The sequence below is a fragment of the Empidonax traillii genome, unplaced genomic scaffold (genome assembly GCF_003031625.1).
Source record: "Empidonax traillii isolate 1590-97213 ecotype Southwest subspecies unplaced genomic scaffold, ASM303162v1 scaffold138:size3245559, whole genome shotgun sequence".
Classification (NCBI taxonomy): domain Eukaryota; kingdom Metazoa; phylum Chordata; class Aves; order Passeriformes; family Tyrannidae; genus Empidonax; species Empidonax traillii.
In genome coordinates, this window is record NW_020955331.1 from 1,231,620 (window position 1) to 1,258,928 (window position 27,309).

At 45.0% G+C, this 27,309-nt stretch overlaps 1 protein-coding gene and 1 long non-coding RNA gene across 3 annotated transcripts in view; both read left to right on the forward strand.

Moving 5' to 3' along the window:
* The first annotated feature begins 4,059 nt into the window (after positions 1 to 4,059).
* Positions 4,060 to 8,003, forward strand: LOC114057600. Its single transcript, XR_003571252.1, has 4 exons — positions 4,060 to 4,140; positions 5,706 to 5,928; positions 6,280 to 6,327; positions 7,523 to 8,003. It is a non-coding gene; the product is annotated as an uncharacterized LOC114057600 (long non-coding RNA).
* Positions 8,004 to 8,033: 30 nt separating this feature from the next.
* The window catches only part of TP63 (tumor protein p63), a 101,895-nt gene continuing 82,619 nt past the window's right edge, over positions 8,034 to 27,309 (forward strand). Inside the window, exon 1 of one of the 2 annotated variants that reach the window (XM_027884096.1) lies at positions 8,034 to 8,183. In XM_027884096.1, the coding sequence (XP_027739897.1) occupies positions 8,122 to 8,183 (62 nt within the window). In that variant the 5' untranslated portion in view covers positions 8,034 to 8,121. The remainder of the gene's footprint in view (positions 8,184 to 27,309) is intronic. The other variant, XM_027884097.1, reaches the window with a different exon arrangement.

Sequence of the window (27,309 nt, forward strand, 5' to 3'; positions counted from 1 at the left end):
TTGTATCCTCTTTGGAAAGGGTAAATTCTTTTGAGACTGATGCTTTTGCATTGATGATTTATTTTCTGAAGCTGCCAAAAGGACAGAGAGGTTTCTGCCTGCGTAGATTACGCAGATGGGAAACAGCAGGAACAGCAGGGTTGATAGCAGCAACATGACATGCAACTCAGCTCTGACTCACAAGGAAAAGTTAGAGGGAGTGAAAGATGAGTGACACAGCAATAGACTCAGTCTACTGCATTTTCTCTGTCTTCCACTGAGGCTGACAGTATATGCTATCCTTGCAAGGAATTTTCTCTCTGAGTGAATCTCTCTACACAGACAGCTTGATTCAGAAAGGCTTTTGCCTTGCTTCACGTAGAGCAAACCTCTTCTTTCATTTGCTGCTGGGCTGGTGCTGCTGCCTGTCACCAGCACTTCAGAAGCTGATATCCTTGAAGTCCATGCACTAACCTCTAGGCTTCTGATGTGAACACCTGGGAGATATGGGCAGAGCGTGGGAAAACTCTGGGATGGGGCTGTAGTGAGAGGATGAGTGAGAGCCTGTGCTAAAAACTGAAGGGAAATTGCAGAGAGCTCCTGGTCCTGTCTTCCTCTGCCACCTGCCCCACTGCACAGCAGAGCTGGGGCAGGCTTTCACCCACAGGGATGTGGTCACTGAGGTTTCTGTCCCCAACCTGGGCTTGACCCCACCGGGTGTGATGACACTGTGTGTATTTGTGGCAAGGTTGTCACCAGAATGCCAGACATGTTGTGTGGCAGCTGTATGAGGAGGCCAAGCCTTCCACCTACACAGCTCCTGCCACCCCTTTGATATGCAATCCTGACCCCACAGCAGGGTGTTGCCACCTGTCCTGGAGTGCTCAGGCCTCCAGCCCCACTTTAGCCCAGGCTGTGGCCCTGCAATGTCTCGGGAATGCCTGGAGACGATGGTGCAGCTGCACCAGCATCAGAGAGGGAAATTCCCTCTGCCCCGCAGGTCCGTCACTCCCTCAGGTGGCAGTAGTTTCCTGTGGGAGTTGCACAGTGTCCTGCCAGCTCTCGAGGACAGGGCAGGCTCTCTTGGGGTCAGGGCACTGCTGGGAGAGAGCCTCCTTTCAGCTTTGTTTCTGGTTTACCTATAATCGCTACTCTCTGTGTTTCACTTTCTTCACATGTGCATGAATAACCACCAGGCTTGCCCTGGGAGATGGAGTTTTGGCAGCTCAGACTCGGTTCCTTTTGCTCCCTCTTCATAAAGAGAAGAGCCCTGGTTTTTTGTAATAGTGAAAAGAAACCTCTCCAGTGTTCATATCTTCTCTTTGCTGATGGTATTACCCTTACAGTTAATTTTGTTTGGTGACTCCTTAACCATGACAAAATGGAGACTGCAGCTTCTAAAACACATGTTCAGCTTCAAGTCTGCTCTTATATTATCTCCTTCCTGTTATGTGAAAACAAGTGGCAAAACCTCCCACTGCTCCCCGTTTCTGCAGAAAAAGACCCATTGTGTCCCTTAGTGGTGGGAATGTCTCCAGAAGACGTGACATCCATAGCTGAACTGAGGCTTTACCGTCAGACAGTGATGTAGGAAATATATAACTCTGAGGATCTTGGTGGGGGGTCAGTGAGATAAAGAGGCTGGGGAATTAGAAGGAAAGCCAGCCTCAGGCAACCTTTTTGGCTTGGAGTGATCCCACGGAAACACACAGAGTTGGCACTAGTGGGAAGCCCAGAGCACAATTCAATTAACCTGCTGAGATGGGTGCTCTGGGCTTCCTCCTAGCACCAGTCTTTGCCCTGGGACCTGGAAGACGGGAAAGCCTGGAGCAAACAAGGGATGCCACTAAGTGTCCTGTGGGAACTGGAAGTCTCCATAAACATGTGGGAGAAGTGGAGAAGAGTAAAAAGTGTTTTGCTGCAAGCTATGAGGTTGGAGTAGAAAGGGAAGCAGTGGGAAACTCCTGTTGTAGCTGTTCTGGGCGAGTTGAAAGTACTAATAGTTTCAAGGTTTCTCAAGCACAGAACTACAGCATGTCCTGACAAAGACTACAAAGTAGATGATGGTGAGGGGTGAGAACATGGAAGACTTCAGCTTGTCTGTTGCGAAGTAGTCAGTCTTACAGTCCTTGTCATCTGAGTTCCTGCTGAGACAAGATCCTGGGGACAAATACTCAAGAAGTGGTTTGTGTCTCATGAAACCACTCCTTATCCCTGCAAAGGGATCCCCAAACTATACTATCCTTTACTGTGAGTAGATGATCCTCTAACACTACAAACGTGACAGAGGAGACACCGAAGGTAACCAGAGAGCTCTGAAAGCAGTTTACCTTGTGCTGATGAGCAGGGCTGGAACAGCACCAACTCCTGTGTTTCTTCCTAACTCTACATAAAACGTTGATGGTCAACAGGAGGGTTGTGCAGAGCTCCAGATGTGTGGTACTTACATGCAGATGGCAGTCTGAAGACAGTGTGTATTTTAAAATCCACAGTTTTTAGCAGTGAGGTGTTAACTTGAGGAGAAGGATGTGGAGAGCAGTACATTAACACACCTTTGTCATCTTCTCTTTAGATTTGCCTATAGAGTTTTGCTGGACTGCTTGTTCACTGAGTTGTCACCAGTCCTGGGCACAGACTTGGCCATCGGTGACCAAGAATGACCTTGATCATGGATGTTACACAGTGTTGTCCTGGAGATGCTGCCTGGGCTCAGCCCCTCGGGCCCCCACCAGCAGGTCTACGCTCCACTGGCAGGACAGTGCCAGCATGGAAGTCTGGGGTATGAATGCCCTTTTTTACTGCTTTTTGTTTGCACTAGGGACAAAAGATGCTGTGGGGATGGGCATGATTGTATGTAAAATTGTCATATTTTTATTTACTAGTTTATTTTTTAAGTTTGCTGTTTGCCCTGTCCCTTGTCTCTCAGTATGAAAGGTGAGGGGGAAGGCATGTATGAGCCAAAAGCCAGAAATCTGACATTTCTGGAGCAGTAGGATCAGAGATTGGCTGGAGGCAAAATCTGAATTCTTAAGGAAGCTTTTCCCACCATTGAGCATTCACATAGATTGTCCAAAGCCTGTGAGGGTCACACTCCTGTTACCTCTTTCCTTTCACTGGAGTTACTGGAGTCTTTCCTCTGCTCGCTTCTGTTCATGAAACTCATAAAACCTTAATTCCTTTGAGACCTTTAAATATTTCTAATACTTAGTTGAAATTGGAAACTGTGCTCAAAAGGCACACTGATGTGTGTTTCTGTTCCCTTGAACAGCCAAGCAAAAAACATTTCATTGCTGGTAGGAGGGAATTATTTCCTTCTCTTCAACATTTTCTAACAAAAAATCCCCCAATGTCCCACAGATCTCTTGCTCTTAAAAGAAATTCATTTTAACTTAAAAAAAAAAAAAATTAAAACAACCACAACTACTCCCCTGGAAACCCCGAGCTGTGAATGAAATGTTTCATCCCCTGGTGTAAAGGGTGGGGCTGATTTCAGGCAAATCCTGAAACCAGTAGTTGAAAAGGTGGCTCAGAGCAAAGCTGGCATCTCCCTGTCTTCCTCGGCTCCAAGTTGTTCAAAGGTCCTTGGACCCATAGATCAGTACTGGAGCCACAGAGGTGTCAAGAAACTGTGCCTCTTCCTTTCACCCTTTTCAGGATGGAGGCTGCACAGAGGAATCCAGGCACTGACCTGGGTGGCAGGGGGGAGACCATTATAAATCCCCAACAGTCTCCTCCCAGGGATATAAATGTTTGCCTCTGCTAAAAGATAATCTCATGGTCATTTCAGTGACAGCTCAAATCGAAGCCAGAGAGAGGGTGAATGGAGGGGTAATGGGAGAGTAGTCCACAGCTGTTTCTCTGGCTGTTTTTCTCTCCCAGACGTGGAAGCAGCAGTGGCGGAGCGATGCCCCGCATTCCTGCCCACCTACACACATGCTTCCTCCGCATAGCCCCGTGCTGCCTGCTCACCACAAGCACTAGAGGCTTGGCTGTAAATCCGCTGTCCAGACAGATCCCTGACACCCTGGCTTCCGCCCTGCTTCTGCAGGACACGGGCCTGCAGCCCTGAGATCAGCATCACACTCACCAGCAAGAAGCCTCCTAGGAAGGGCAGTGAACACTGAGGATATCACAAGCACCCCTCAGCTGACTACCTTTGAGGTCTGCTATTGCAAGAAGCTCCCCCTTGCCTGCACTCCCAGGCTGCTTTGATCACAGAATCATAGAAAGGTTTGGGTTGGAAGGGACCTTAAAGATCATCTATTTCTAACCACTCTGCTGTGGGCAGGAATACCTTCCACTAGACCAGGTTGCTCAATGCTCCATCCAGCCTGGTCTTGAACACTTCTAAGGAGGGGGTGTCCACAGCTCCTCTGGGCAACCAGTTCCAGTGCCTCACCACCCTCATAGTAAAGAATTTCTTCTCAAAGAATTTCTTCCTAAATTAATAAGTTTTGAAATCCTCATGTACCCACTCAGTCCCCCTCTGAAATCTCCAGCTCTTGAACATCTTGGCCTCCCAGTAGATTTTCTTTAAGGCAATGCAAATGAAGTTGGCCAAATACCACTGAGCCCTGAGAGCCTTCCAGCTATGCATGGGGCACTGTCAGCTCACACACACACACCCCCTGTGGCTTGTGTTTCCACTGTGGACTGTGCTATGTAAAGGAGTGCCTTGCAGCTGAGAGGAGCTGGGTGCAACCTAACTGCAAGGGTGGATATCTGCCTAAATTCATGGTCAATCAACCCACAGCTAAATGTTGGCTGTGAGCAGGAGGGAGAAAGGAAGTTTATGTTGGAAGAGAGAAATCAGAAGACTTGCTGGCTTTTGCAGGGGGATTTTGTGCACTGCTGCTTGTGGGTTTCCATGGCTCTGTTTTCCAGCTTGAAAAAGCAAGAGATTGACCTTCTGAGCTACCTCAGAACACATCCAGACCTCTGTAGGAGGCTGAAAATGTCCAGTTCTCCAGGAAAAGCAGCCAGGTGCTGTGTGCACTGCCAAAACAAACCAAACTATGAGCAATTTGCATATGCCCAGCCCCAGGTACAGACTGGTACAGGTCTTGGGCAGTTGGTGGCCCCTTTTGAAGTTTTTATGGAAATGTCTTTGGTAGAAACCCCTCTCATCAGTGCCTTGTGAGTGAGAAAAGAGCCCTGCTCCAAGCAATTATTTCTCATCAAAATTATGTGGTGCTTCTTTTCAAAATGAAGTATTTCTTTTTTTTCAGGAAAAGTTATTCTTTTGGTATGAATTGCTAGATGGAGACTAACTACCTCTTCTTGACTGCGGTGCTGCTAGATGTGTTCAGCACTAAAACCAAGCATAACAGGACTGATGGTTTGGGCTGTAACAGACCTGTATTTACTGTGTGGGGTACCAAGGGGTACTCTGCTGTGCAGAGCTAAGGTAGTGTAAAACCAGAGGCCAACTTCACCCTCGGAGACAGAGGCCAGCCCAGCAGCATCAGTTTCAGGAGCTGCCAGTTGTACTTCACAAAGCCCTTGGGATGTGTGATCTGGGCGTGTGCCAGGTGAGAGACTGAACAAAATCAAAAGTGGGTCTGTCTCCAGGTGGGAATGGTCCAGCCTTTTCCTGCTCCCAATATGCTGGCCCTGGCACTCAGGCCATGCTGGGGAACACTCTTCTCCAGCTCCCATGAAGAAGTGTGTAGAGTAGGATTTCAGAAGAACAGCATCTATCTCATGGCAATTCTTTTGTCTTTTAGGCTGAAATCTGTCAGGAAAAAATAAACTTTTCCAGGCTGTTGGAAGAATATACAATGCATGACCACCCTTCCATGAAGTCAAGCTTGGAGAGGTAACAGCTAATCCCACCAAGGGCATGGTAGAAGAAACCCAACAAGGTTCTGGTGTTTCTCCAGGAGCAAGCATAGGGTCTCAGCAGCATATCCAGAGCCCAGCCTGCTGAGTGATGCTCCTCCCCAGCAGGTTGGTTACCCACAGCCACAGATGAAGATTGAAACGAAGTCCAGGAGCAAGAGAACATGAACCCAAGCTCTTGCTCAAATGGTTTGTCCATGGAGAGGATTTGCCTGCCATGTCTTTGGTTAAGGGTATATGCTCAAAGCCTAGATCAGAGCCAGGCTGTGAGTGTGGACCATGAGTTTGTTCAGCCCTCCTTGCCCATTCCCTGGAGTACCTGCTGCCTAAGGAGAGGCGGCTGCTCAGGGGTAAGCAAAGCACTGATTTCAGCAGTGGAAGGGGACGCAGCCCTCTGCAGCCATGCTCGCTGTGTGAGTGCAAGCCCTTGTGTGATTCTTCCTTTTCCCTCCCCGGTAGGTTCTGGTTTGGAGATTCCCACACTTCTCCAGTGACGCAGGCTATAAGGTTTGGTGTTTATTCTGGGGTTCAGCCTAAGAGAAGGAAGGTGTTTCATATTACTGATCTTCCACAGGCAAGGCAGAGGAATCAGTGTTCAGCAGTGAGGGTTTATTAACTTCAGTTAATAAACACATCCTTCACTTCCAGCCTCTCTTCCTTGGTGAATGTCACTTAGTGAAAGCTGCTTGGGCTTGGCCGGGGATCAGCCCTGCAAGTTTACAGGATTCACAATTCACAGATGTTAGGAACTATCAGGCTGAGTGTGGGTGGAGAATGTCAAGACTGAAATAGCTCCCCTGCCACCCTGGCACAGGCAGCAAAGAAAATGTTTCCACGTGACATTCTTCGAACGAAAATTTCCTACAAGGAAAACACAGAGGGAGAAAAATAAGAGGCAATCACTGCTGTCTCGGAGGGTTCCTGCTTTTTCCTTGGGAGGCTGGCATTTGTGCTGACAGTGGCACAAAATATGCGCTATAGGTGAGCTATAGGGCAGCCTCTTACACTTTTCTTCATGCACACAGACGTATAGGTCTGCTTGAAGATGCAATCCCACTGGTGCACAGATATGTGGTTGCTATTTTTTTCCTGCTGGAATCTATTTTAATTTAGCTCCTGATTCATATTTCATTCATTCTCCAAACCCACAAAACCAGGATAGGTTTACAGCCTGTACTATTTGGATAAATCATGGTGGGGCAAAAAACAGGGGGAGAAAATAGGTTGCTTTTCTAAATGATTTTCTATATGACTCAAAAGACAGAGAAAAAACAAAAAGAAAATGAGGTGGTGAATGAGAATTAAAGCTATACCTTCTTGCTTTCATGTTCCTTCAGGAAAATCAGATCTTCTTTTCATCTTTGGTACTTTGTTTTGGTGGACTTCACTTTGCTCTTGTTTCTTTAGGCTTTAGTGGCTGAAAAAGATTTGATTTCTATTTTCTTTTATTTTCTCCTCAAGAAAATATTGGGGTTTTTTTAATTATGAAAATGTATACATTAGTTACACAACGCCAGAACAATAAAAGATTTCTATGTCATCTCAACTCTTTCAGAAAAAAATGGTCAAAATCTACAGAGGGAAACATTAACAATCATGTCTGATAGTTTTCTTGCAGGGAGGAGAGCAGGAAGGGGAGGCAGAAGAGCAAAAGTTCAGAGTTAATTTTAATTGAGGAATTTCCCCATATTTTGTCATTCAGCTTTTGAAACTGTGACCACAACAGACTGTTTGAACTGTGGTGTGAGAGAGTCTGAAAAATTCCCCAAGCAACTATATGCAGGTACTAGCCACAAAGTTGACAAGGAAAGCTTTTAAAGTACGATGAAATTCAGCACGGGTGCTGCACCCAGCACAGGAAACTCCGGCCATCTGGAGACAAGGATGACCAGCGGCCACAGCAGTTTGAAAAATTGCAAGGGCTGCCAAAATTAAACTGTGAAGTCAGGCAGGAAGGCAACCAATGACCGGTGAGATCAGAAGTTCAGAGAAGCCTCAGATGAGCTCCCAACAACAAGTGTGGCCAGCGTACACCAAAGTTTATTAAGGATGTTGAGAGGAGGGGAAAATATCCATGCAGAAGATGCCCAGCTGGCGAGGAGGGAGTGGTGGTGATGCTCATGTCACTTGATGAATCCCATTGGCCAAGTCCCCAGGAGATCCCACCCATTCGCAAGTGTAAAATAAATCTCTAAAGTTGTACCTCGTGTACCACTTGACCTTATTGCTTTTAGCCTGCTGGCTTTATAACTATTTATTTATTTTATTTTGGTTTGTCCCCGAAGAGGGGCTCAAAAAGAAATGAATTTCGAACCAGCACCTTTCACCACGTTGCAGTACTACCCTGATCCCTGCATCCAGCGGTGAGTCTCTGAGCGTGACGTAACTCTTTCCTATCGCAGGTTTGATCTGAGTGTCTTGTCTAATTGTTAACTTTTCTGCTATCGTCCGGTGGCAGCTGGGCTGCACGCGGAAAAAATGTGCTGCTCTCTTCATGCTCAGTGGAGCTTATTATTATTTTTGGCTTTCTAACAGGTTACTGTTTAATTATAGGCATCCGTTTAAGATATCCCCTTTTCCTCTTTGGTATTAGAGGGGAAAAAAGTATGATAAATAACACGAAGGCTGATAGTATCTTCCCTTGTGTTTTGGAGCAGAAGGTTACTCTGTGCTCTGGGTAGTATAGGAATTGCTTTAGCTTTCTAGTGTGTTTATTTGTTTCTTTAAATGAAAAAGCTCCTGGAGATAATATGAGCTTAACTATTAAGCTCTGAGATTTTGTAATTTAAAGGATAAATAAATAATTTAAAATATTCAGAGAAGAAAAAAAACCTGCATTCTAAGAGCAAGTAATTTTCCAGGAATATTTTTTCCTTCTGTCTAACAGCCAGCCTCAGTGCCTGCCAACCACTCTTATTTTAGCTTTGTTGTTACGCTGAGTTTTATAACTTTCCAGCAGATAAAAGAGCATGTCTGCACGAGGTGTCACAGTATCACATTGTCGGTTTGTTTGTTTCCCCCAGCAGAAGATACTATATTTAAGCATGTAAATGACATGTAGATGGTATTTTTCCAGTCATAAAGTTCGGAGAGGTGAAATCTTCTGAGTACAGTCACTTGTTGAGCTGTTTTAAGACTAGTTTCTGTCTGTGTTTTGTAAAAGCCCTGGCTGGTGTCTCTCGAAGGCATTCAATCCCTGGAAGAGTTAACTATTAACTCTACATCCTCTTTAGGGTGTTAGGGAAGGCTACTCACGCTACATAGCTCTCTGTTGAAGAAAGGGCTTGGCCACCATCACCCAGCCCTTGGCATTGCAGGCAGCTTCGTGATCTCAATTTTTTTTCCCCCCGCTATCGTGACTTGTTAGAAGGTTGGTGGGGGCTTTTATCCCCTGCTTAATCCGCTGTGTGCCTGGTGCCACCGCTGTGTGAAAGTCCTGGGGAGGAGTGTGGAGACCTGGCAGCGAGGAGGGGCCGCATTTGGGGCCAGCAGGGGGGAAGGAGCGGAGCTGGGAAATAGCGCACGGTCCTTGGCCGTGCTGCCGTGGCAGAGGAAGATGGAACGAAGCCGGCGGGGTATTGGATTCCCTGGCGAGATCTTCCACAACATGAGCCCCAGGGCTGGCCAGGCACATGCAGCCACGCTCTGAGCTCCTGCAAATCCGCCCAGCCCTGCTGATCCCGGCGGGGAAGTGCCTGCGGCCAGGAGAAGAGCAATACAAGAGAGGTGCCCATCCGGGAAGGTGGATTCAGGCTAGCAGCAGCGGAGTGTTTAGCAGATTAATAAATTTCCTTGGCTGGAAGCCACAGCCAGGCAAATTCCAAAACAGAAAATGAAGAAAAATAAAAAAGGTGGTGGGAGGGAAGGAATTAAATTAGAAAGCATGAAGATGCACTGGGAAGTACCAGCCCCTCTTGACAGTTGCATCCCATCTCATGTCAAATAACAGGTTCAGAAAATTGGTGCTGCAGCTCAGGCAAAAACATTCAGGTGGAGCAGGAGTTAATGAGAAAAAAAAAAAAATCCCTGGGCTGTATTCTGCAGAATTTTTTTAATGGGCCTTTCACCCCTTCAAATCTGCCTTGTTCAGCAAGTCAGGCCTTTCAGCAGAAATGCTGCTCCTCGCCACATGCCTTAAGCAGTATGATGAGTTTTTAAGTGAGCACTGTAGTGTGGGAAGCCTCAGGACAGATAGAGTTTGTGACACCCCTCAGCCATAAAACCTGTTCAAGATGTAGCTTAGAGTAACAACATGTCTCAGCTGCTATGCATGTCTGTTTACATGAGCCAAGAGTGGCATTTGTCCAATTGTTAGCGACTGTCCTCTGCCACAGGTCAAAATCAGCTGAAAGCTGGTCCCAGAGATGCTTTTCTCAGTCTGAAGATGTAGACAGTCTTCAGCTTTAAGCTCCATTGGTTGCTTATTCATGATGTGCTGGGTGACATTTCCCTGACTGCTTTAACAAAATTCAATAGTTTCAGAATTGCATTTATTTTACACTGTTTGAAACACTTCTGCTTTGATGTGGTCAAAGTACTTTATTTAGCTATACCAGTGTGCTTCTCTGCAGCTTTAAAATTACATCCAGTAATTATCTAACCAGCAAACAGATAACGTTGAGCTGAGGCATGCTGGCAAAAAAAACCAATAGTAAAAAGTGTGTGGAACCCTGTCAGATTGAGGGGAGGGTGTCACACGTATTTCCCTGTAGTTCGATGTGGAGGGGGAAGCAGTTATAAATCCCAGTTAGCTCAAAGATTTCTGCCTCTGATTTACCCTCTGCTGTTGATTCATCTATTAATCTCTTCAGTTTGGGGGTGTCTGGCAGGCAGGCAATGTGGGACACAGCTAAAAGATTTCCTCTCTCAAGAGGTGAACACAGATCACACCAAGGAGCATTAGCTAATGTGCCATTATAATGCTCATATCCTTAATGCCTATCCTTAATGCCTATAATGCCTATCATAGGCCACTGTGAAATGGTATATCCAAATAACACAATAATTCAGCACCACAGATGAGGAAAAATAGCTGGGTGCCCTGAATCTGTGCTTATCATTGTTTAGGCCACTCCAGCTTCTGTCTCAACAGCCCAGCTCCCTCACTTAGGCTACTAATTTCTTTGTAAATGTGGGGATCAAAGCAAAGCATCACAAAAAAAAGCATAGAGAGCTCAGTTGTGGCACAGGGCACCAGCGTCCTCCTTCACAACCCCACTCGTTGCTGTGGGTGCTGTGGTTCAGTGCTGGAACTGCAGCCCAGCTGAGAGGGGCAGAGGGACAGTGGGTGCTGATAGGGATGTACATCCTAATGCAGAAGTGAAGGGTACAAATGTGGCATGTGACTGTCTGAAGTGAGGTTCGTTGGAAAGGTATATCCTGAGTGTGCTCATATTTTGTCTGTGATGGTTTTGGTCTAGGCCTTCCTGGTGACCAGTTTGTAACCAAGGAAGTGGCCATGTACCCAGTATTCCATACGATTTTTACATAAACCAGAGTATAAATAAGTTGGAGATTAGAGACCTCGCTCTCTTCTGGCGAGGTTTGGGAGCAGTGGGTCCTTGCGTTGGTCTCACTTATCAAAGGCTGAGTCCTGCAATGTCCATTCTCCTTCCATGTGGAGGTTTGGAGAGTGCTGGCTGTGTCTGCCAATCCTGCTTTTCTAAGGGACATGGTGAGATCTATTTTGCTAGTTACTAGTACAGTTCTTGAGTTTGATTGCATATATCTGTTCGGTGTCCCTTTTTGTTCCCTTTTGTCCCTTTTTCCCCTTTCTGTATCCCTTTGGGGGGTGTTTGGATTCCCTTTTATTCTGTACATAGCATCTTAACTGTATATAACTGTAATATATGTAAATATATATATTTTTATATAAGTAGCTTGACTTTGGGTTCCTTAATTTTTATAGTTTTTTTTCCTTTGCCCTAAAGGAAGAAGGGAGGGGGGAAGGGGGCTGCTGCCGTGAGTTTTGGGCATTTGGCAGGGAGCCAGGTCAGAACTATCACATTGTCTTAAACAGAATAAGCTAAGAGATGCTAAAATTCAGTAAAAACCTCAAAATCTTTCTCTGTCTGCTTCCCTTATAAAAGGAAATATTTGAAATTGGGAATATAGCCCACTCAGTTCTCTGGCTCCTGGGACTTAGAAAGTGCTACTGTAATGAAAGAAGCAGCTGTATTGAAGTGCCAAGTCACTGACCCCCCTGAATTACTTATTTGGATGGTACCGTGGGAGCTCATCCTGTGCTGCAGAAAACCCAAGTCAGCTCTGAGTCATAAAAAGAGCTGACTATCTGAAACAGGCGGGATTTCCACCTTCCAAGAAGTACCCACCTAGCTGCAGCTGAAAGCCACTAATGTAAGATGAAGAAGGGACTGTAATTATGATCAAAGTCCAGCTGTTGAGAGCTATGTAATTAGTATCTCTCTCCAAAGCACTTTTTTTTTTTTTTTTCCAGCTAATGCCTGGTTGGGGGAGTGATGTTTACACATAAGTTACTTGTGTTCTTGGAAATAGTGGTCATTAGGCTGTGTTTAAATCAGGAGCTCTCTTCTTTCAGGGCTGTTGGGAATACACCTGCTGGTGCACTGGACTATGGTCCTGCCTGCTCTGTTTCCCCCCTCTCCCCATGACCAGGCTAATTGGTGGCCTCAGGATTTGGCATCCTTGGTGTGTGAAGGTGTTCACTGTGGCTCACTCCTCCCTTTTGGATGAAAGGCCTCTCACACAAGCTGCTCCTTCTTTCACTTCTGGCTTTTTTTTCTCAGTACAATGTGATATGGTCCAGCCTCCCAGTTCTCACTAATAACAGAGGAACAACTCTGAAATCCTCCGGTCTCTGCAGCATCTGTGCTGGAAAGCTGAATTTTCAGACATAGTCCTGGGTTTTGGGTCGGTTGCCAAAAACAAAAACAACCCCTCCCTCTCTCTCCCCCCAACCAGATATGTTAAAAAAAAAAATCTATTTTTAGAAGAGAATGAGGGAAACCATCAGATATCAGTTGGCAAATAGAAAGGAGGGGAGGGTATGGGCCATGTAAGCATCACCTATTGGGTGCTGTATCTAGACAGATTTTACTGGGCAGGGTCTAGTTCCAGCCAGCCAGAGCTCCTGGGTTCAAAGAGATCTTTCATCAGGAGCATTGCATGTATCACCTCACCTTCCTTCATTGGTTCCCACACGTATCAAACACGGCTGGTAAACGGACTGCGTTTATCAGATAGGAGTCTCTCCAAGGTTAATGCTTGCAATGCAGCACAAAGGTGAAAGCTCACTGTACCCAGAGCTCATCTTTGCTAATAAGCACTAATGAAACAGCAGCCCCTTTTTGGGGCGGGCTACCCCTCCTTGCTACAGGCAGCAGTGTGATGTCCCTTCATAGTTGTGAATCCATTAGATCCCCTTTCTCTTGGGTGTTAGTATTGTCACAGAGATTTGCTTAAGTTGTCATAGGGTCATGTTCTACAGGAGCATCTCATCCTACCTCCAAGCTCTACAGAATCCTTTCATTTAGGCAGCTTGCATGCTTTTTCTTTCCTCATGCTATGCTTTGCTGAGGGATAACTGAACTCCTGCTCTGACAGGGTGGACAAATCTCAGCTGCCTTCACCTTTGAGATGGGAGCCCAAATTTACTGTGCTGGCAGAAGAACTTGAAGTCAAGTAAGAAAAGACACATGACTGGGTATAGATCTATTTGCAGAAACAGCCAGTGATAGAGCAGGTACTTTCCAAAGGCTCAGAGAGGGGCCAGAAATTTTTCTGAGCAGCTTGTGGAGTGCTCAGAACAGCTGGTGCCTTCTGGAGGAGCAGAATTGGCTCCATGCAGGAAGGAAAGGTGGAAGGGAGCTGAGGAGTCCCTTTCGCTATTGGCCTTGGCGAGCCCTCCTGTGAGGTTGTGGTCACCTTCATGGCTATGCTGCCACCCCTGGTAGAGATTCCATGGGGGAAGGATTCCAGCTGGAGCCAGATGCACACGAGGGGACAGCATGCCATGTGCCAAAACAACTCTCACAGGGTGGCCTCCTTGGCAGGAGGGCTTTGCAGACACCTCTGCTGTGGACGTGCTACCAACATGGCATAGCTGCCTTCAGCGCCTTGCCAGGGATGCGAGCTGCTGGTGGTGAGGAGGGGAGGGTATTTATCTCTTCCTTGAGATCCGTTCTTTGGTCACGGTCTTGTTCTTGCTCTGCAATCTCATTAGAAGATGGGTCCAGAAGACAGAATCTTTGCAAAATAGTGCTCAAAAGTTGCACATTAAACCCTCTTCAGTTCTTTCTTCCTGGTACAGTCTGATGATCACTGCTGCCCTCCTCCATTCTGTCCCTGCTCTATGTCATAGAGACTTCATTGAGCTGAGGATGTTGCAAGCCCTCCACAGTCAGTGTCAAGGATAGCACTTCTACCTCTTCAAAATGGTATAGGCTTCTCAAAAAAATTTGTCTGCTTGGAGGTACTTTTAAAGCTGCTTAAAGGATTAAAGTGGAACCAAATCAGTGATTTTCTGTGTTTTCTCAGATCTCAAAGGACTGTATGGAAAATATGTGAAGTCTTTCATGTGGTCCTTTTTACTGCAAGGAGAGAACATCTAATTCATAGTACTTTGCTCAGCTTCCAAAAATACTGAAGGAATTAAAGATGCAAGTTCATTTGTTCAGAGGTGATTAGGGTGTTCATGGTACATGTTATAAGTTATAATTCTGTGCTGACTTACATTGTACCTTCTGCTACAAACTAATTTGCAATAGCTCTTCTCAACAAACACAAGGATTTCTGGCCTGATAAAAAGCAAAAGGGTTCAGCTTTGATTTTGGGAAAAATAAAATTCTCTGACATTCAACAAGTGTCCAAATGAGTATTGAACCCTTGTAAAAAAATGTCAATAGGGGTCATAAGATATGGGGGAGGAAGGCAGGTCTTGGATGAGGAAGAAATCAAGGAAACTTAGCTTTCAGTTTGGTGCCTGGCTCTATGCTAGTTTTGCACTTATGTGAAAACCTTCATGGGAACGTGGACATTGCTGTGGGAGCCAATGCTTATAATGCCATACAAATGTTGACTTCTGTTTACCTTAAAATTTTGTAGCCCATGATCAACACGGAAATAATCAGAAGGAAAATATTTTGCTATAGTAGATTTCTGGAGTTTGATTAGCTCTGCTGATAATAGCAGATAATATCTGCTTAGATAGCATCATGCAAAGACCTGTATCTGTTCATAGGGCTTTCTTGGGAGTTTTTGGTGCCTGTTTATAATCACCTACTACTGTGTAGCAGATCATCTCCCCACAGGATTTTGCTGCTGAGTCATTTCCAGTCAGGTGTTTGAATGCCACAGGTGGCCTGATGTGACAAATACCAATGCATATAAGCAAGGGGAATTCGGTTAGTGCACGGAGCTATAAAGAGAACAGCCACCTCCAAGAGTGAGAAGGGGGAAACCCTGAAGCAAGTGATCAGGGGTTCAGTAGGTTCTTTGCAACATAAAAATAAGTCTGCCTACAAAACCTTGCCCTGGGAGGGTCAATGCCTGTCTGGTTTAGTAATGCTGATATGCACCAAAGTCACTGTATGCTGAACAAATGCATGGAAAGAAGCCTGAAGTGTGCTGGTGAGCTGGATGCTGCAAACAGCAGTGGCTCAGCTGTGTACTGCCAGCAGTGTCTGCCTCTACATCTGGGAGCGGGAGGTGGTGGGACAAAACAGTGGGATTGCTGTGCCTGCTGTCAGTGGAGTCTGTGAGGTGGCTGTGACAGGTGTGACACAGAAGTTCAGCTGGCTCTGAGAGTTAACATGGGCATTAGGTGATCAAATATAACAGAAATAAAAATCTCAATATTAGACAAAAAAGTTTCTTTGCACCGTCTTCCAAGTTTTGTTGTTCATATTTGTGAATTTTCCTCTTAAAATATACAGGTTGGAAATGTCATTACTGGTTTTGATGGAAAGGGAGATTCTATGTATTCATAGCACTCCAGGAGCTACAGCTTTAAGATAATCACGAGCAAAAATCATAAATCACATTAGGTGTGGCAATGTATTGATAAAATTATAGGGAGCCAACCCTGTAATTTCTTAGCACCCGTCATGGTTACAAAAGCAAAGATCCTCTGAGTGCTCCAGGTAGCGTTCCCTTACACACCAGCAGTGTTCCTGATAAACAGTTCATTTGTCTTCCAGGACTATAATCCGCTCTTAATTCTTTGTCCTTCATCTGCCCTGTCTTGGAGCTATTTTGTGACACAGAGAAAGGTTTCTGCAAGAGCTCTTATTTTTGAGAGAAGGATTCTCTGCCCTTGGGCTTAGCAATAGCTGCCCTGCCACGGAGTAGCTACGTGCTGAAAAATGCAGCCTGCACGGTATTTAGCAGAAGAGTATCACTGGTGGCAGGAGTGAGGAATGGGAGTTACTGTTTAGTATCCAAAACACATCAGATTTCACAAGTTGGCTGTGGGGGTAACAAGTGAGAGCGTCAACCAAATTCGTATTACAAGAATCTGCACCTAACATCTGCTTTGCTGGTGTTTCTGTTTTGCATTTTAATTATTTACTGAAACACAGGATGTTGCTGTTTAGAGTTTCCTGCTTCTAAAGAGTTCTGGGGACTTTCTCTATTATTGTGATGATTTATTTTATATTTTTTTTTTAATTTGGCCTTTGAGAGAAAGTTTGAGAGGGACTTTGTAAGTCCCCTGAGCAGTTCATAGAGTAAAGAGTTTGTGTAACTAAAGACAGAAGCAGCTTTTGTAAGAGAAGGGGATTTAGGGAGCCAAATGTCTTACCTGGCTCAACACAAAATGTCATGAGTCTTTTGCAATTGACAGTCTCAGAACCTTCCTGTTCTAAAAAAGAATCATGTATTTAATATTCCCTATCTGACATAGCTGTCCCTCTGCTCTATGACTATATTTATGTGACTAAATGCCCTGTATGCATAGTTTTACAAAGCTGACAATCAGCATGGGCTGCATGATTTCTCTTGCTTTGCTTCCTCTTGGTGGGGGGGCCATGTTGAGGCCCATGAGGGATGCCCTTTCACCAACCTCTCACTGCCACCTCCTCACAGTGGCCAAAATTTGAGCTGGGCAGGGATGCCCGGTGCCTTCCCTGAGGTTGTAGCTGCAGCACAGCAAGCACTTGGGCAAACAAATCCCAGGAGCTGTTGGGGAAATCCAGGTAGAGAGAGAATCTGACTCCTAAAGATGTCAAAAAAGTTCAAATCTCAGCAAGTGTAAAAGCAGCTCCATTCCTGTCTTTAGTGTCCTGGGGACCATATGCTCTTAATACTACTGATAGTGATATAGTGCAAGCAGGGAAGAGGCTGCTTGCAGGAGACATGTCAGGCTCTAAATGGAGCTCAGAGCATGCTTCAGGGCTACAACCCCATCATGAGCTATCAGGGCTGCAGGCACAGTCAGAAAAGCCCAAGCTGTGTGTGTCTCTGCCATGCTGAGGTGTCTGGGTATGGAATACCCCTTAGGTTTGGTCCAGAAAAGGCCATTCAGCTCCATGCATGCAGTTTAGCAGAGGTGGAAGGGAGCTGAGTACTGAATTTCTCCTTTTGTTTTTCTAAAGGGTTCAGATGGCACCAGCACTGAGGACAGGTATGGAGGGGACTGAAACTTCCTTACCAGGGAGAAGTAGAAGCCACTTACTCTCTCTTCTGCTTTCTTTCTGTTAGGTTTGGATATTTTTTCCCCTTGGCTCTGGTTTCTTTCAGAGCCTTGTAGTATCTAATGAGAACCAGTTCCTCACTCCCTGATTGCCTTTCTGAAGCTCTGATGTGCTTGGATGAATTACTTTACTATCTATAATAAAGGAAGTAATTTTTTTATTCTGTGTTATGGTCTCTATATTGGTGTGATGGAGGTAGACTAGTGAAATTTGAGAGATGCTGGTTGCACTCAACACTGCAAAAATTCAACAGACAATAGTAAGAGTCACAGTTCCTGTGTGAAATACTGAAAGCAAGGTCCCTGTAAAAAAGAGACTGCAATAAATTGAGGTAGATACTGTTTTGGGTAAATGCAGGAAAAATACTGATGACCAAATCTCAAAAGAGGGGAATTTGATTGGCCAAGCCTCAGGAAGGTCAGATTTCTGGCTATTGCCTTTCCAGAACTTCAATTTTCCAAAAATCACTACAGAGCAGTAGTGACGAAGGCCTGTAACATCTATATTTTTCTGATTACTGTCATCTCTTGAAAATTACTTTGCCCACTTTCATTTCTGGAGCTGTTGCTTTCTTTTCTTTTACTATTCCCTGATGCTCCGGAGGCCTAGGTAACTGGAAAGGATGTGGTTAACTGGTTTAGGCTGCTTTGGGCATTTAACAACTGCCTTTTCCCCACTCCTCCTCCAGAAAAGATGAGGGGTCTCCCCATACTGTGCAGCAGAATGCAATAGTAGAGGTGTCTGAGTCTCCTACTTCCCTAGATGCTCCCAGGCTGCAAACCACTACTAATGGTGGGTAAGGGGACCATGGAGTGATTTTGGGTTAGGCATTGCCCCTGGAGAGACAAAAGATGGTCTCTGCTGTCTTTAATTGTAGCTGCAGCTGGGCAGCAGAGGTTGGCATGTGACTGCAGGGCTGGAGGCAGTACCAACTCAGCAGGAGACCTCAGCAGAAACCTGTGCTTGTCCTCTCCTTCACTGAGCAGAGAAAGCATCACTCTGTCCTGCTGTAAAATCATCAGGGCTGGCTGGCTGCAAATAGTGTTGAGCAAACTTCAAAAGGTAGACCCAAATATGTGTTCTCAGCTGGGTATCTGAAATTGAGCAAATGATGTCTTTTACTTAGATCAAAGGGATTTTTTTTAATGGACTTGAAAATGTTTTGTTGCTTCTGAACAGTTTGCCTGAAAAGTTTCTCTAGCAACACTTATTTTTGTAATTGGATCAAAAATACCTTAGAATTTTGAGGGCTGGACCCGGATTTTCTGCTTGTGCTGCTCTTGAGAAGACTATCTCACTTACTGTGTAAAAGCTTTCACCTCTGCCCAGCTGCTCTGACTCTTCCCTCTGCAGATGGGCACTGCTTTTACTGACCACTGCAATAGTGGGGAAGGGATTGACTGGAAAAGCGAGTTATAAAATAATGCAACTGCTTTTTAATGCAATGCTTTCTTAAAATTGATTGTTTACATTTTCTTTTATTATTTAAATTTGGAAAGTCTTGGGACCACGTTTCCCTGCAGATGTACTGATTGTTAACAGGTTGCTATGTGCTTTACAGATCTGGAGATACTCCTACACCTCAGGAATGGAAGGACAAAGATGGGCAGGACATCCATGGGCTGGGGGTTGAGCTGAGTGTCCTGAGCTCCAGGCTTGCACTTTAACTCTGAGCTTCTCCACAGAGATTGCTCAGGATCCTGAGTGGTCTTCTGGACATTATAAGGACTCTCTTCTGCAGACTAAAAAGCACCAATTGCAGTGGAATTGCTGTGGCAGTGCTTCACCCTGGCCAGAGCTCCACCTCTCTCAGCCTCTGCTGAGAAAGGGAGTGGGTGTCAGGGCTGAGCAGAAGGGGAGGGGATGTCCGTGGCTGAGTTTCCAAGGATGGGTGAGAAGGGAGTGTCCAAAGTTGAGTGGGAGGCACAAGAGGTCCGGGAAAGTTCACAAGATGCTGAAGGAAACTTTGAAGGAAAAAAAAATTAGAGGTAACTTTCTCTAACGATTATGGAACAGTAGTGATGGTAGAGCGATGGGCTGCCTGAAGCCCTGAGGACAAAGAAATATCTCTATTATATAGAAGTGGTAATTGTTGTCAGGCTGATAATGATGACATGTGAATAGCTGATGTGATGAGACATTGATAGGAGATGCAGTGGGGTCCTGAGCTGCAGGGGTTACTGATAGCACACTGAAATCATTCTGCTTCCAGAAGCCATTCACAGCAGTTTGCAGGGAGCAGGCCATGCAGTGCTCATGATGGAAAACCTCATCATGGTAGCAATGGGAATGCAGAGGGAGTCTTTTTCTCCCAGAGGAGCTCTGCAGTCCGTGCTGGAGCAAGGTGCTGGCGTGGGGCACATGGCTGCAGTGATATAATGTGCTTTGAGGGGCAGCCACAAAGCTGCAAATGTAATATTCACTGCAAGCAGAGTCTTACTCAAGATGACTCTAACTGAAAGGAGATGATGAATGGAAAAAATCCCCCTTGTGTTTTGCAGTATGGTGAATTAGGAGGATCACTCTGTGCACCAGTTTCACTTTCTCTGGCATAGGTCAGTCTTGCCTGAGAACTGAAGAGTGGAGCAAAGAGCAATTAGGAAGCAGAACCATCCCTTCCTACCCCTTTCCATTCAGCTCACACACATATGCTTCCAGAAGACAAATCTAAGCCACAGGGAGATCAGGATGCACTATTACAGTAGACCCTAGCAGAACACTGAGCATTCCTCTGAGACAGAATTACTTTAATTCCTCTATATATAGTTCACAGTTGAAACAGGTTGTATGCAATACAAGTGTCATTTGCCTAGTGGCTGTGAAAGGTAACAGTCACAGAATCACAGAAAATGCTGAGGGACCCAAAAGGATCACTGAATCCAACTCTTAGCTTTCTAATGGCCTAGTGTCTTTCTTATATTGTTGTGTCCAAAACTGCCCCAACATTCCAGATGAGGCCATACCAGTGCAGAGCAGAGTAGGACAATAATCCCCCTCAACTGGCTGGTGATGCTTTGCCTGATGCCTCCCAGGACACTGCTGACTCATATTCAGCTTTCCTCCCCAGTTTGTCCGTGGTGAATGCTGCAGGACACTGTCAGTGTCACAGAGCTCTTTGCCACTGTCACTCCCAGTTCCCTCTTGTGTTCCCCATATCTCCTTGCCTGCTGGCTACTTCTAAGATCAGAGTTCACCCTTTTGGCAGTCAGCTTCTTTCATTTTCTAATGCACATCTCTGTGCCACTCGACCACTTTTCTCTCAGCTGCCCCTCCCCATAACCCATGCTGCTGTCCACACAAATTTTTAGTGAGATATCAGATCTGGGAAGCATCTGAAAAATGTGGGAACTGGGAAAAAAGAATGGGCAATTGAACCATAGGTGAAAGTTCTATTCTGTCTCAAAGGAATCCTGTGTTGGTGTTTGTTATTCCTTACCTTTGTCCTTTCTAATCCATGCAATCATCAGTTTTCTTTCGGACTGACACTCAGAAGCAGTGTTATATGGAAAGACAATCTGATGGGTTTAAAGAAGTTGCTGGAAGTCTAGATTTTAAAATGCTAAATCTGAAAGCTGGGCTCAAAATTGAAAGGAGAATAAATACCTGTGAGCACAGTTCAGCAGGACCTGCCTCTGCCAGGATGGGAGTCAGTCTCTTTTCGGATCATGTGAGCCAAGACCTTGGAATATGGCATCAGGCAGAGAAAAAAAAAGCAAAACCAATGCATTATACACTGCAATTCATGCTGGGGAGGTTGCTTGTTGATGAAGTAGACACAGAAAAAGTTCAATAAAAGAGTTCAACAGAAAGACTTCAATAAAATTCAGCTGCAACCTTCTCCAAGGGGGTTGAGAGCCTGCCTATCTATCATTTGGCTTTCATTTTGGCACCCCTGTTTGCATCAGTGAGCCAGTCTGATTTCCAAAGGTCCCTAAGAGGTGCTTCCAGGGTGGTTGAGGGTGGCCACTGCGGTCATGGGGGACAAGAGCGCTCCACACTTCGGGGAATTCCAGATGACACTGCCTGCCAGGCGCACACTTGTCCCGTGCTGCCAGACCCCACATCCTTCTCCTCTTGCACAGCTGTGAGCCTCATTAGGTACTGATGTCTACAAATCACTGCAGTGTTACAACACAGAGCAGGGGGAATTCCAGCAGGACGAGGGCTGCCAAGTTCCTCGAGTTTTAATGGTATGATCTGAAAAGGAGCCCCCTCCCCACTCAAAAGCTAAAAATACAACTGACACCAAGATTTAGGCATTTAGGCGTAATGCTCATGAACTTTAAATCATTTGTTTACCATTGCTTTTGATACACTTCAAGGTGTTACTGAAGAAGACAGGGATGAGCATGTGGATCGGGATTGCTGATTGCGGACTTCTCTGTGACTTAATTCTCTACCCAGCTCACACCCTGTGATGGTTGAGGACTAATCTATTAAGATTAATAGTTCAGGAAGCATTCAGGAAGAAAGATTAGGGTTTAGTCTGGGCATACGGGTTGGAATTATACTTCCTCCCTGAACTGTGAATATGGTTTAAATCTGCTCACAGCATTTCTGCAGCCTTGATTTTCATTCCTGGGAATTGGCATTTTGGTTCCTGATGATAGATAAATTAAATTTGGGAGTTTCTTTTTGTAGGAGGTACAGTGCACACTCCACCTGAAGAAATCAAGACCTTTTTTAATTTTTCTATCTAAAAATCCAAAATCACTAGTTCCTTTTAGAGCAAGCACTAGACAGGGACTCAGGTGACCAAGGTTGTATTTCTGGCTTGCTGAGTAATGATGAGTAATCCTATGACCTCCCGGTGTCTTAGTTTTCCCACAGGTAAAATGGTAGTAATTACCCTGTCTTCCTTTGTAGAGCCCTTTGAGAATTATGAATAAAATGAGCCATATTAGATATCATTATTTAGACATTATTAATTATTTTTTTGTACATTTGCATAATGTGGAAGTGCTTTCTTCGTAGGACCAGATGTTTTTCTCTCTGAATCAAAGTTTCCTGAGTACTCCACTAGCAGGTCCTTTAGGTGAATATATCTTGTGAAAAAAGAGCAAAATCTGAAGCTTGCAGAGAAAGACTTCTCTGGCTCTATCTGCATGTCCACTGGCTGAGAATTACATACTCAGTGATAGAAAACCGTACACCATTGATAAGACATCTTGTGGGGAGAAACAGAAAGCAACGTCCTGTAATTTTGGCAAGAAGAAAAAAAAAACCAAATCATTTTGCTCGTCTGTAGTGTGAAAGTTTTCATGTCACAAAATTTTACACTGTGGCTATATCAATATCAAGGCATGAAGTTCTGCATCTTCAAACTCTACGATAATTTCTGAGAATTTGCACAATGCAGGAGAAACACAACCTACCCCAGAGCTCCAGTTTTCAAGGGAAGCTAAGGAGAACAGGAAGTGCTTGGATCTCTTTGTACCCAACACAGCAGCTTCACTGAGATACCATATTCATTTCTGGTTTCCTCATAAACTGTACTATTAACCCAGGAGTAGTTCAGTGTGTTGAAGCACCAAGCCTGTTTTGGATGAAAAAACAAAGGAAACCGGCTATCTCTTGGTTGCGACAGTCTTTATTTTTGGAAGGAGGCTGCTGGACTCACATATGCGCCCCAGTAGTGCTTGAGCTGCACCCTGTGTCAGATTTGACCCTCTATCAGCGAAAGCAGGTGGCATCTGCCTTTAAGGTTAAAGCTATAGAGGAGGGGCTGTGCATGCTCAGTATCAAACCTAGGTCTTGTTTTCCTCAGGAGTTCACGATTTTTCCCCTGTGGTAAGTCCAACCTAAGTGTTTTGGCTTTAGCCCTTTCTAAGAAAGATTGTTTGCAGTAAAAGGTGGCATTTTGGGTGAGAAGTGCTGCTGTATTGCAATATTTGAGTTTAATAGTTTTCTGTCATTGTTTCCTGGTATGGAAAGTAGTTTGGTGGGGGTTTTTTGTTTGTTTGTTTGTTTTATTCCTTTAATGTCTTTGATGTGAAGGTAGGAAGAGGGTAAATGTGGTGAAGACTGGAAGCATATGCTTAGACTGAGTAGTGGGAGCAGAAATATCTTGTTTTCCCTCTAGTTTGTGGTCATGCTGGGCCAAGCAGTCAGGGCTTCATTTTCTCCAGTCTTGGGACCCTCACCTCCAGAGAAAGGCAACTGTAGTGCAGATAGATTATAGCTTATGAGAGGCAAATGCTGTGCTTGCCAGGATTATTTGGTTTGGCTGTTGGCTTTTGGAAGGGTGGGTTGCTTTTTTTGTTTGGTTGATTGGTTTTTTGTTGTTTTGGATTTTTCCTTGTGAAGTTTAACATTCCCAGCCTTCTGGAAGACTCTGAAATTGAGTGCTGTGTGGACACAGCTACAGGGGCACACGTCTCCGCTGTATTTTGCCGAGATCTCACTCATCAGTGAGATGGCAAAGGGGATCAGCTGGGACACATCGCCACGGAGGGGGCTGTAACAAAGCTCTTATGGGGGTGTGGTCAGGAGGCAGCAGAACAATCAATGTGTCTGAGGCTTCAGCCCACCCGGTGAATCTAGGAAAGTGCTTTCACCTGGAGTCTGGGCTGCTCTTGCTTCATCAAAATAAATAGGATGGAGCTGAGCTAGATCTTAGTGGGGGTGCATTGCTTCCTGAAACCTGGGATTCAGTGGCTCAGGAGCGGCGTCCCAGTGCTGCAGGAGGAAACTGCTTTTGGTGAGGTCCTGCTTCTTGGAAAAGGTTTAACTTGCTATTAATAATTCCCTGGTGGTTTTTGAAGGAGGGACTTGTAGATGCAATGTCCTGTTCAGCTTGCAGTTTGATGGGGGCTGTAAATCCCCCTGTAGTTCCAGTCTGGTGTAGCCAGTGCTCTCTGCTTGTGAAAAGCAGCCTGCTAGCTATTTCAGCAGTTGATGTAGGGACTTACCTTAAAGTAGAGACACATTAGACAAGACTTACTACCATGCATTGTTCTATTGTAGTCAGCAGTTTGGTATAAGAGCCTGTGCTCAGTAGTGCCATTTTCTACTATGCCCTTTGGGACAAGTGGATGTGGTTAAAAGGGATGTTGCTTAAATGTCTGTTGATAAAAAAGTAGCTGGTTGGTAGAACCAATTTGAGCAATGCAAATGCCTGAAATCTTGTGATTAGCTTTTAGTAAAATAATCACGGAGTGCCTAAAGTAGAGCATTTGCTGATGTGGGAAAGGACAGTTAATTAGAGTAGTGACATTTAGGCATAGATTTTGCTTAGGCTTTAGCTGTTATTTTCCTGTGGAAATTCAGGCACTTAGGTATATGTTTAGTAGACAGAGGCTGCTCCTTTGTGTTGAAAGGTGTTAAGGAAAATGGCAGTAAGTTTAGGTTTTAGTAAAATTACAGGAAAGAAGACATTTTATCTTGCATGCAGGGTTGTGCTCAAGTGGGTTTTCATGCAGCTTGACAGTCCTTTCCCACATGAGAGCAGGATGCACCAAACTGAGTAAAAAGCAACGCTCGCTACCTCTCTTATGCCCCCAACGTTACTACAGCTGCCTTGCCGAGGTGGGCTGCCTAATCCTGCTGCCTCCTTTGGAAATAGAGCTGCACAGGTAGTAAAGGTTGCAGAGAATGTTGAAGGAGTCTCTCAAATTTTGCTTCTGTGAAATCATTAACCAGGAGACTTCTTGTGCGTGGTATAGGGAAACTTGCCTTTTTGGCCATCAAGTAGAATCTGAGAATGCTTTTCTTAGAAACAGTAAGCTAGGTGCTTGGCTGGGTGCAGGGATAAAGATAACAGCTGGAAAATATCCCTCTCTGGAGAAATTTGGAGTTGTGTTTGGTAGAGGGAAGTACCAGCAGTATCCTTAACTGGTGTTATCAGTGTGTGCAGCTAATGCCTCCTGCCTCTCCTGCACTGCAGGCTGCGGGCACTGCTTGTTTTGGGGTAGGTTTATGGTATTGCTGCTCTGAATGGGACCACCAGGGCCAGAGCAGGCAGGGTGAACTGGGTTGCTTTGCCTTTTTGACACAAAGAACTTTGTCCAGCAGCGACCCAAAGCTGGGGCGTGCCATGGCATGCAGCAGTCTAGTTGCACTGAGACTTTTCAAAGGCAAGTTCTCTGAGAAAGGTCTGTTTTGTTGTAACTCTTTTTCTGTTGAAGTTAGTTCCTGTTTATGCAGTAACAAAAAGTGTTCAAGTCAAGAGCAGTTATGATAAGTGGCAAATAATTGTTAAAAGTGACCACTTTGGTGGCTTGGGAGAACCCACTGTGAGGTTTCTCTGCCCATTCCTATGAGGTCAGGACTGAGTGCAGGGTATTAAGCAATGCCTGAGGTCTGTGGGTTTAGTGGCAGGGCAGGTTGCAGAGCACATGCTCCCCCACTGTGATCTTTCAAAGCTTGTGGTGGCATTGAGTTGCAGCTTATGTAGAAGGTTTTAGGCTGGATATGTTCTTCTGGGTTTCAATGTGGCATTCTTGAAAGTGTCTTACCAGACTGAAAGCCCGAAAGGAGTAATTTCTGGTACTTTGTGGGATAACTGCTGTTCTCAGAGGATTTGTGATTATTCACATGTAGTGTGGGTATGTGCTCACATCTGTGAGGCAGAGCTATTAGCTGTGATACTTCTGCATTTTATTTGTCTGGCTGTTCTTGAACTTTTAAATGATGTTATTTTGGGGGTTTTTTAATCACAAAAAGGATAAGGAACTGAAATGATGCTTTCACCTATTTTGAGGCATGCCCAGCTTTGGCTCTGGAGGCTTAAGGCACTTTGATTTCCATTAGTTTAGAACAATGGTCTGCTCTTTTCTAAGAGCATGTGGTTCTGTGGACAGCAGAGGTGAGGAGAGCCCTACTTTTTGCAGACTGGAGTCGTCCTCAAAACATAAGAAGTCACACAAATTCAGTCAAGAGAGCTAGATCCCTCTCTGACAGCAGACAGAAGTAGATACTTCAGGAAAAGAACTGTAGTCTGATCCTCCCTCTGAAACGCTCTTTCTTAATTTTGGCAGCTTAATAAATTAGGGTCTTCCATGCAATTTGTTCAGACCATTCTGGTAAACAGGACCAATATGTGCCAAATCAAATATCAGTCCAATTCTTTCGAATCCAGTTACAACCTTGGCTCTTGCCACCGCCGTTTCCCTGGCAAGAAGCACAGCCATTTGCTTGCACTGTGCTGAAATAACTCTTTAATATGAAAATTTTTCAGGATGCCCCCAACCCTGTAGCAGGAAAGGTGGTCACCTGCCTCATACTCGAATTAAAGTTGAACTGAGTGTTTTTGTCAACTGCAAATATACTCGAGAAATTCCTCCCACTCCCCTTATATTCTTGCAACCGTCAAGTATTTTGACATGGGTGTAAAAGCTGCTGTGTTTGAATTTAGAAATTGGCCAGTGGGATGAGAATGTGCAGCTGTGGAAGGCATGAGTGCTCCAGCTCTGTCACTGCTTCTCTTGGGTCCACCTATTTCTGTGAGGCTTCTGGGAGGTTAAGGGGATAAAAATGGCCAAGGTAATTAGCAGATATGGTGGAAATCAGTGGGTCAGGCTCAGAAATTGTTGGAGGGGCAAAGGCAGTAGACAAGTAGAAAAATTTTGATGTGATGGAACTTATTTCCATAGAAAATAGAACAAAAATCTTATTATTATTTAAATTTTTTAAAAATACTTGGTTTGAGACCTCAGCTGCAGTGGCCGGGTGTAGGAGAAGTTGCCTAAATCATCCGAGGGCATGCCATTTAGAGAGACAACCAGCCAGGGACAGTGAAATCACACACTGCTTAACTGCTTCACCTGCTTCAAAGACTACCTTCTTTATATGGGAAGTTGATTATTTTGGGGCAAAA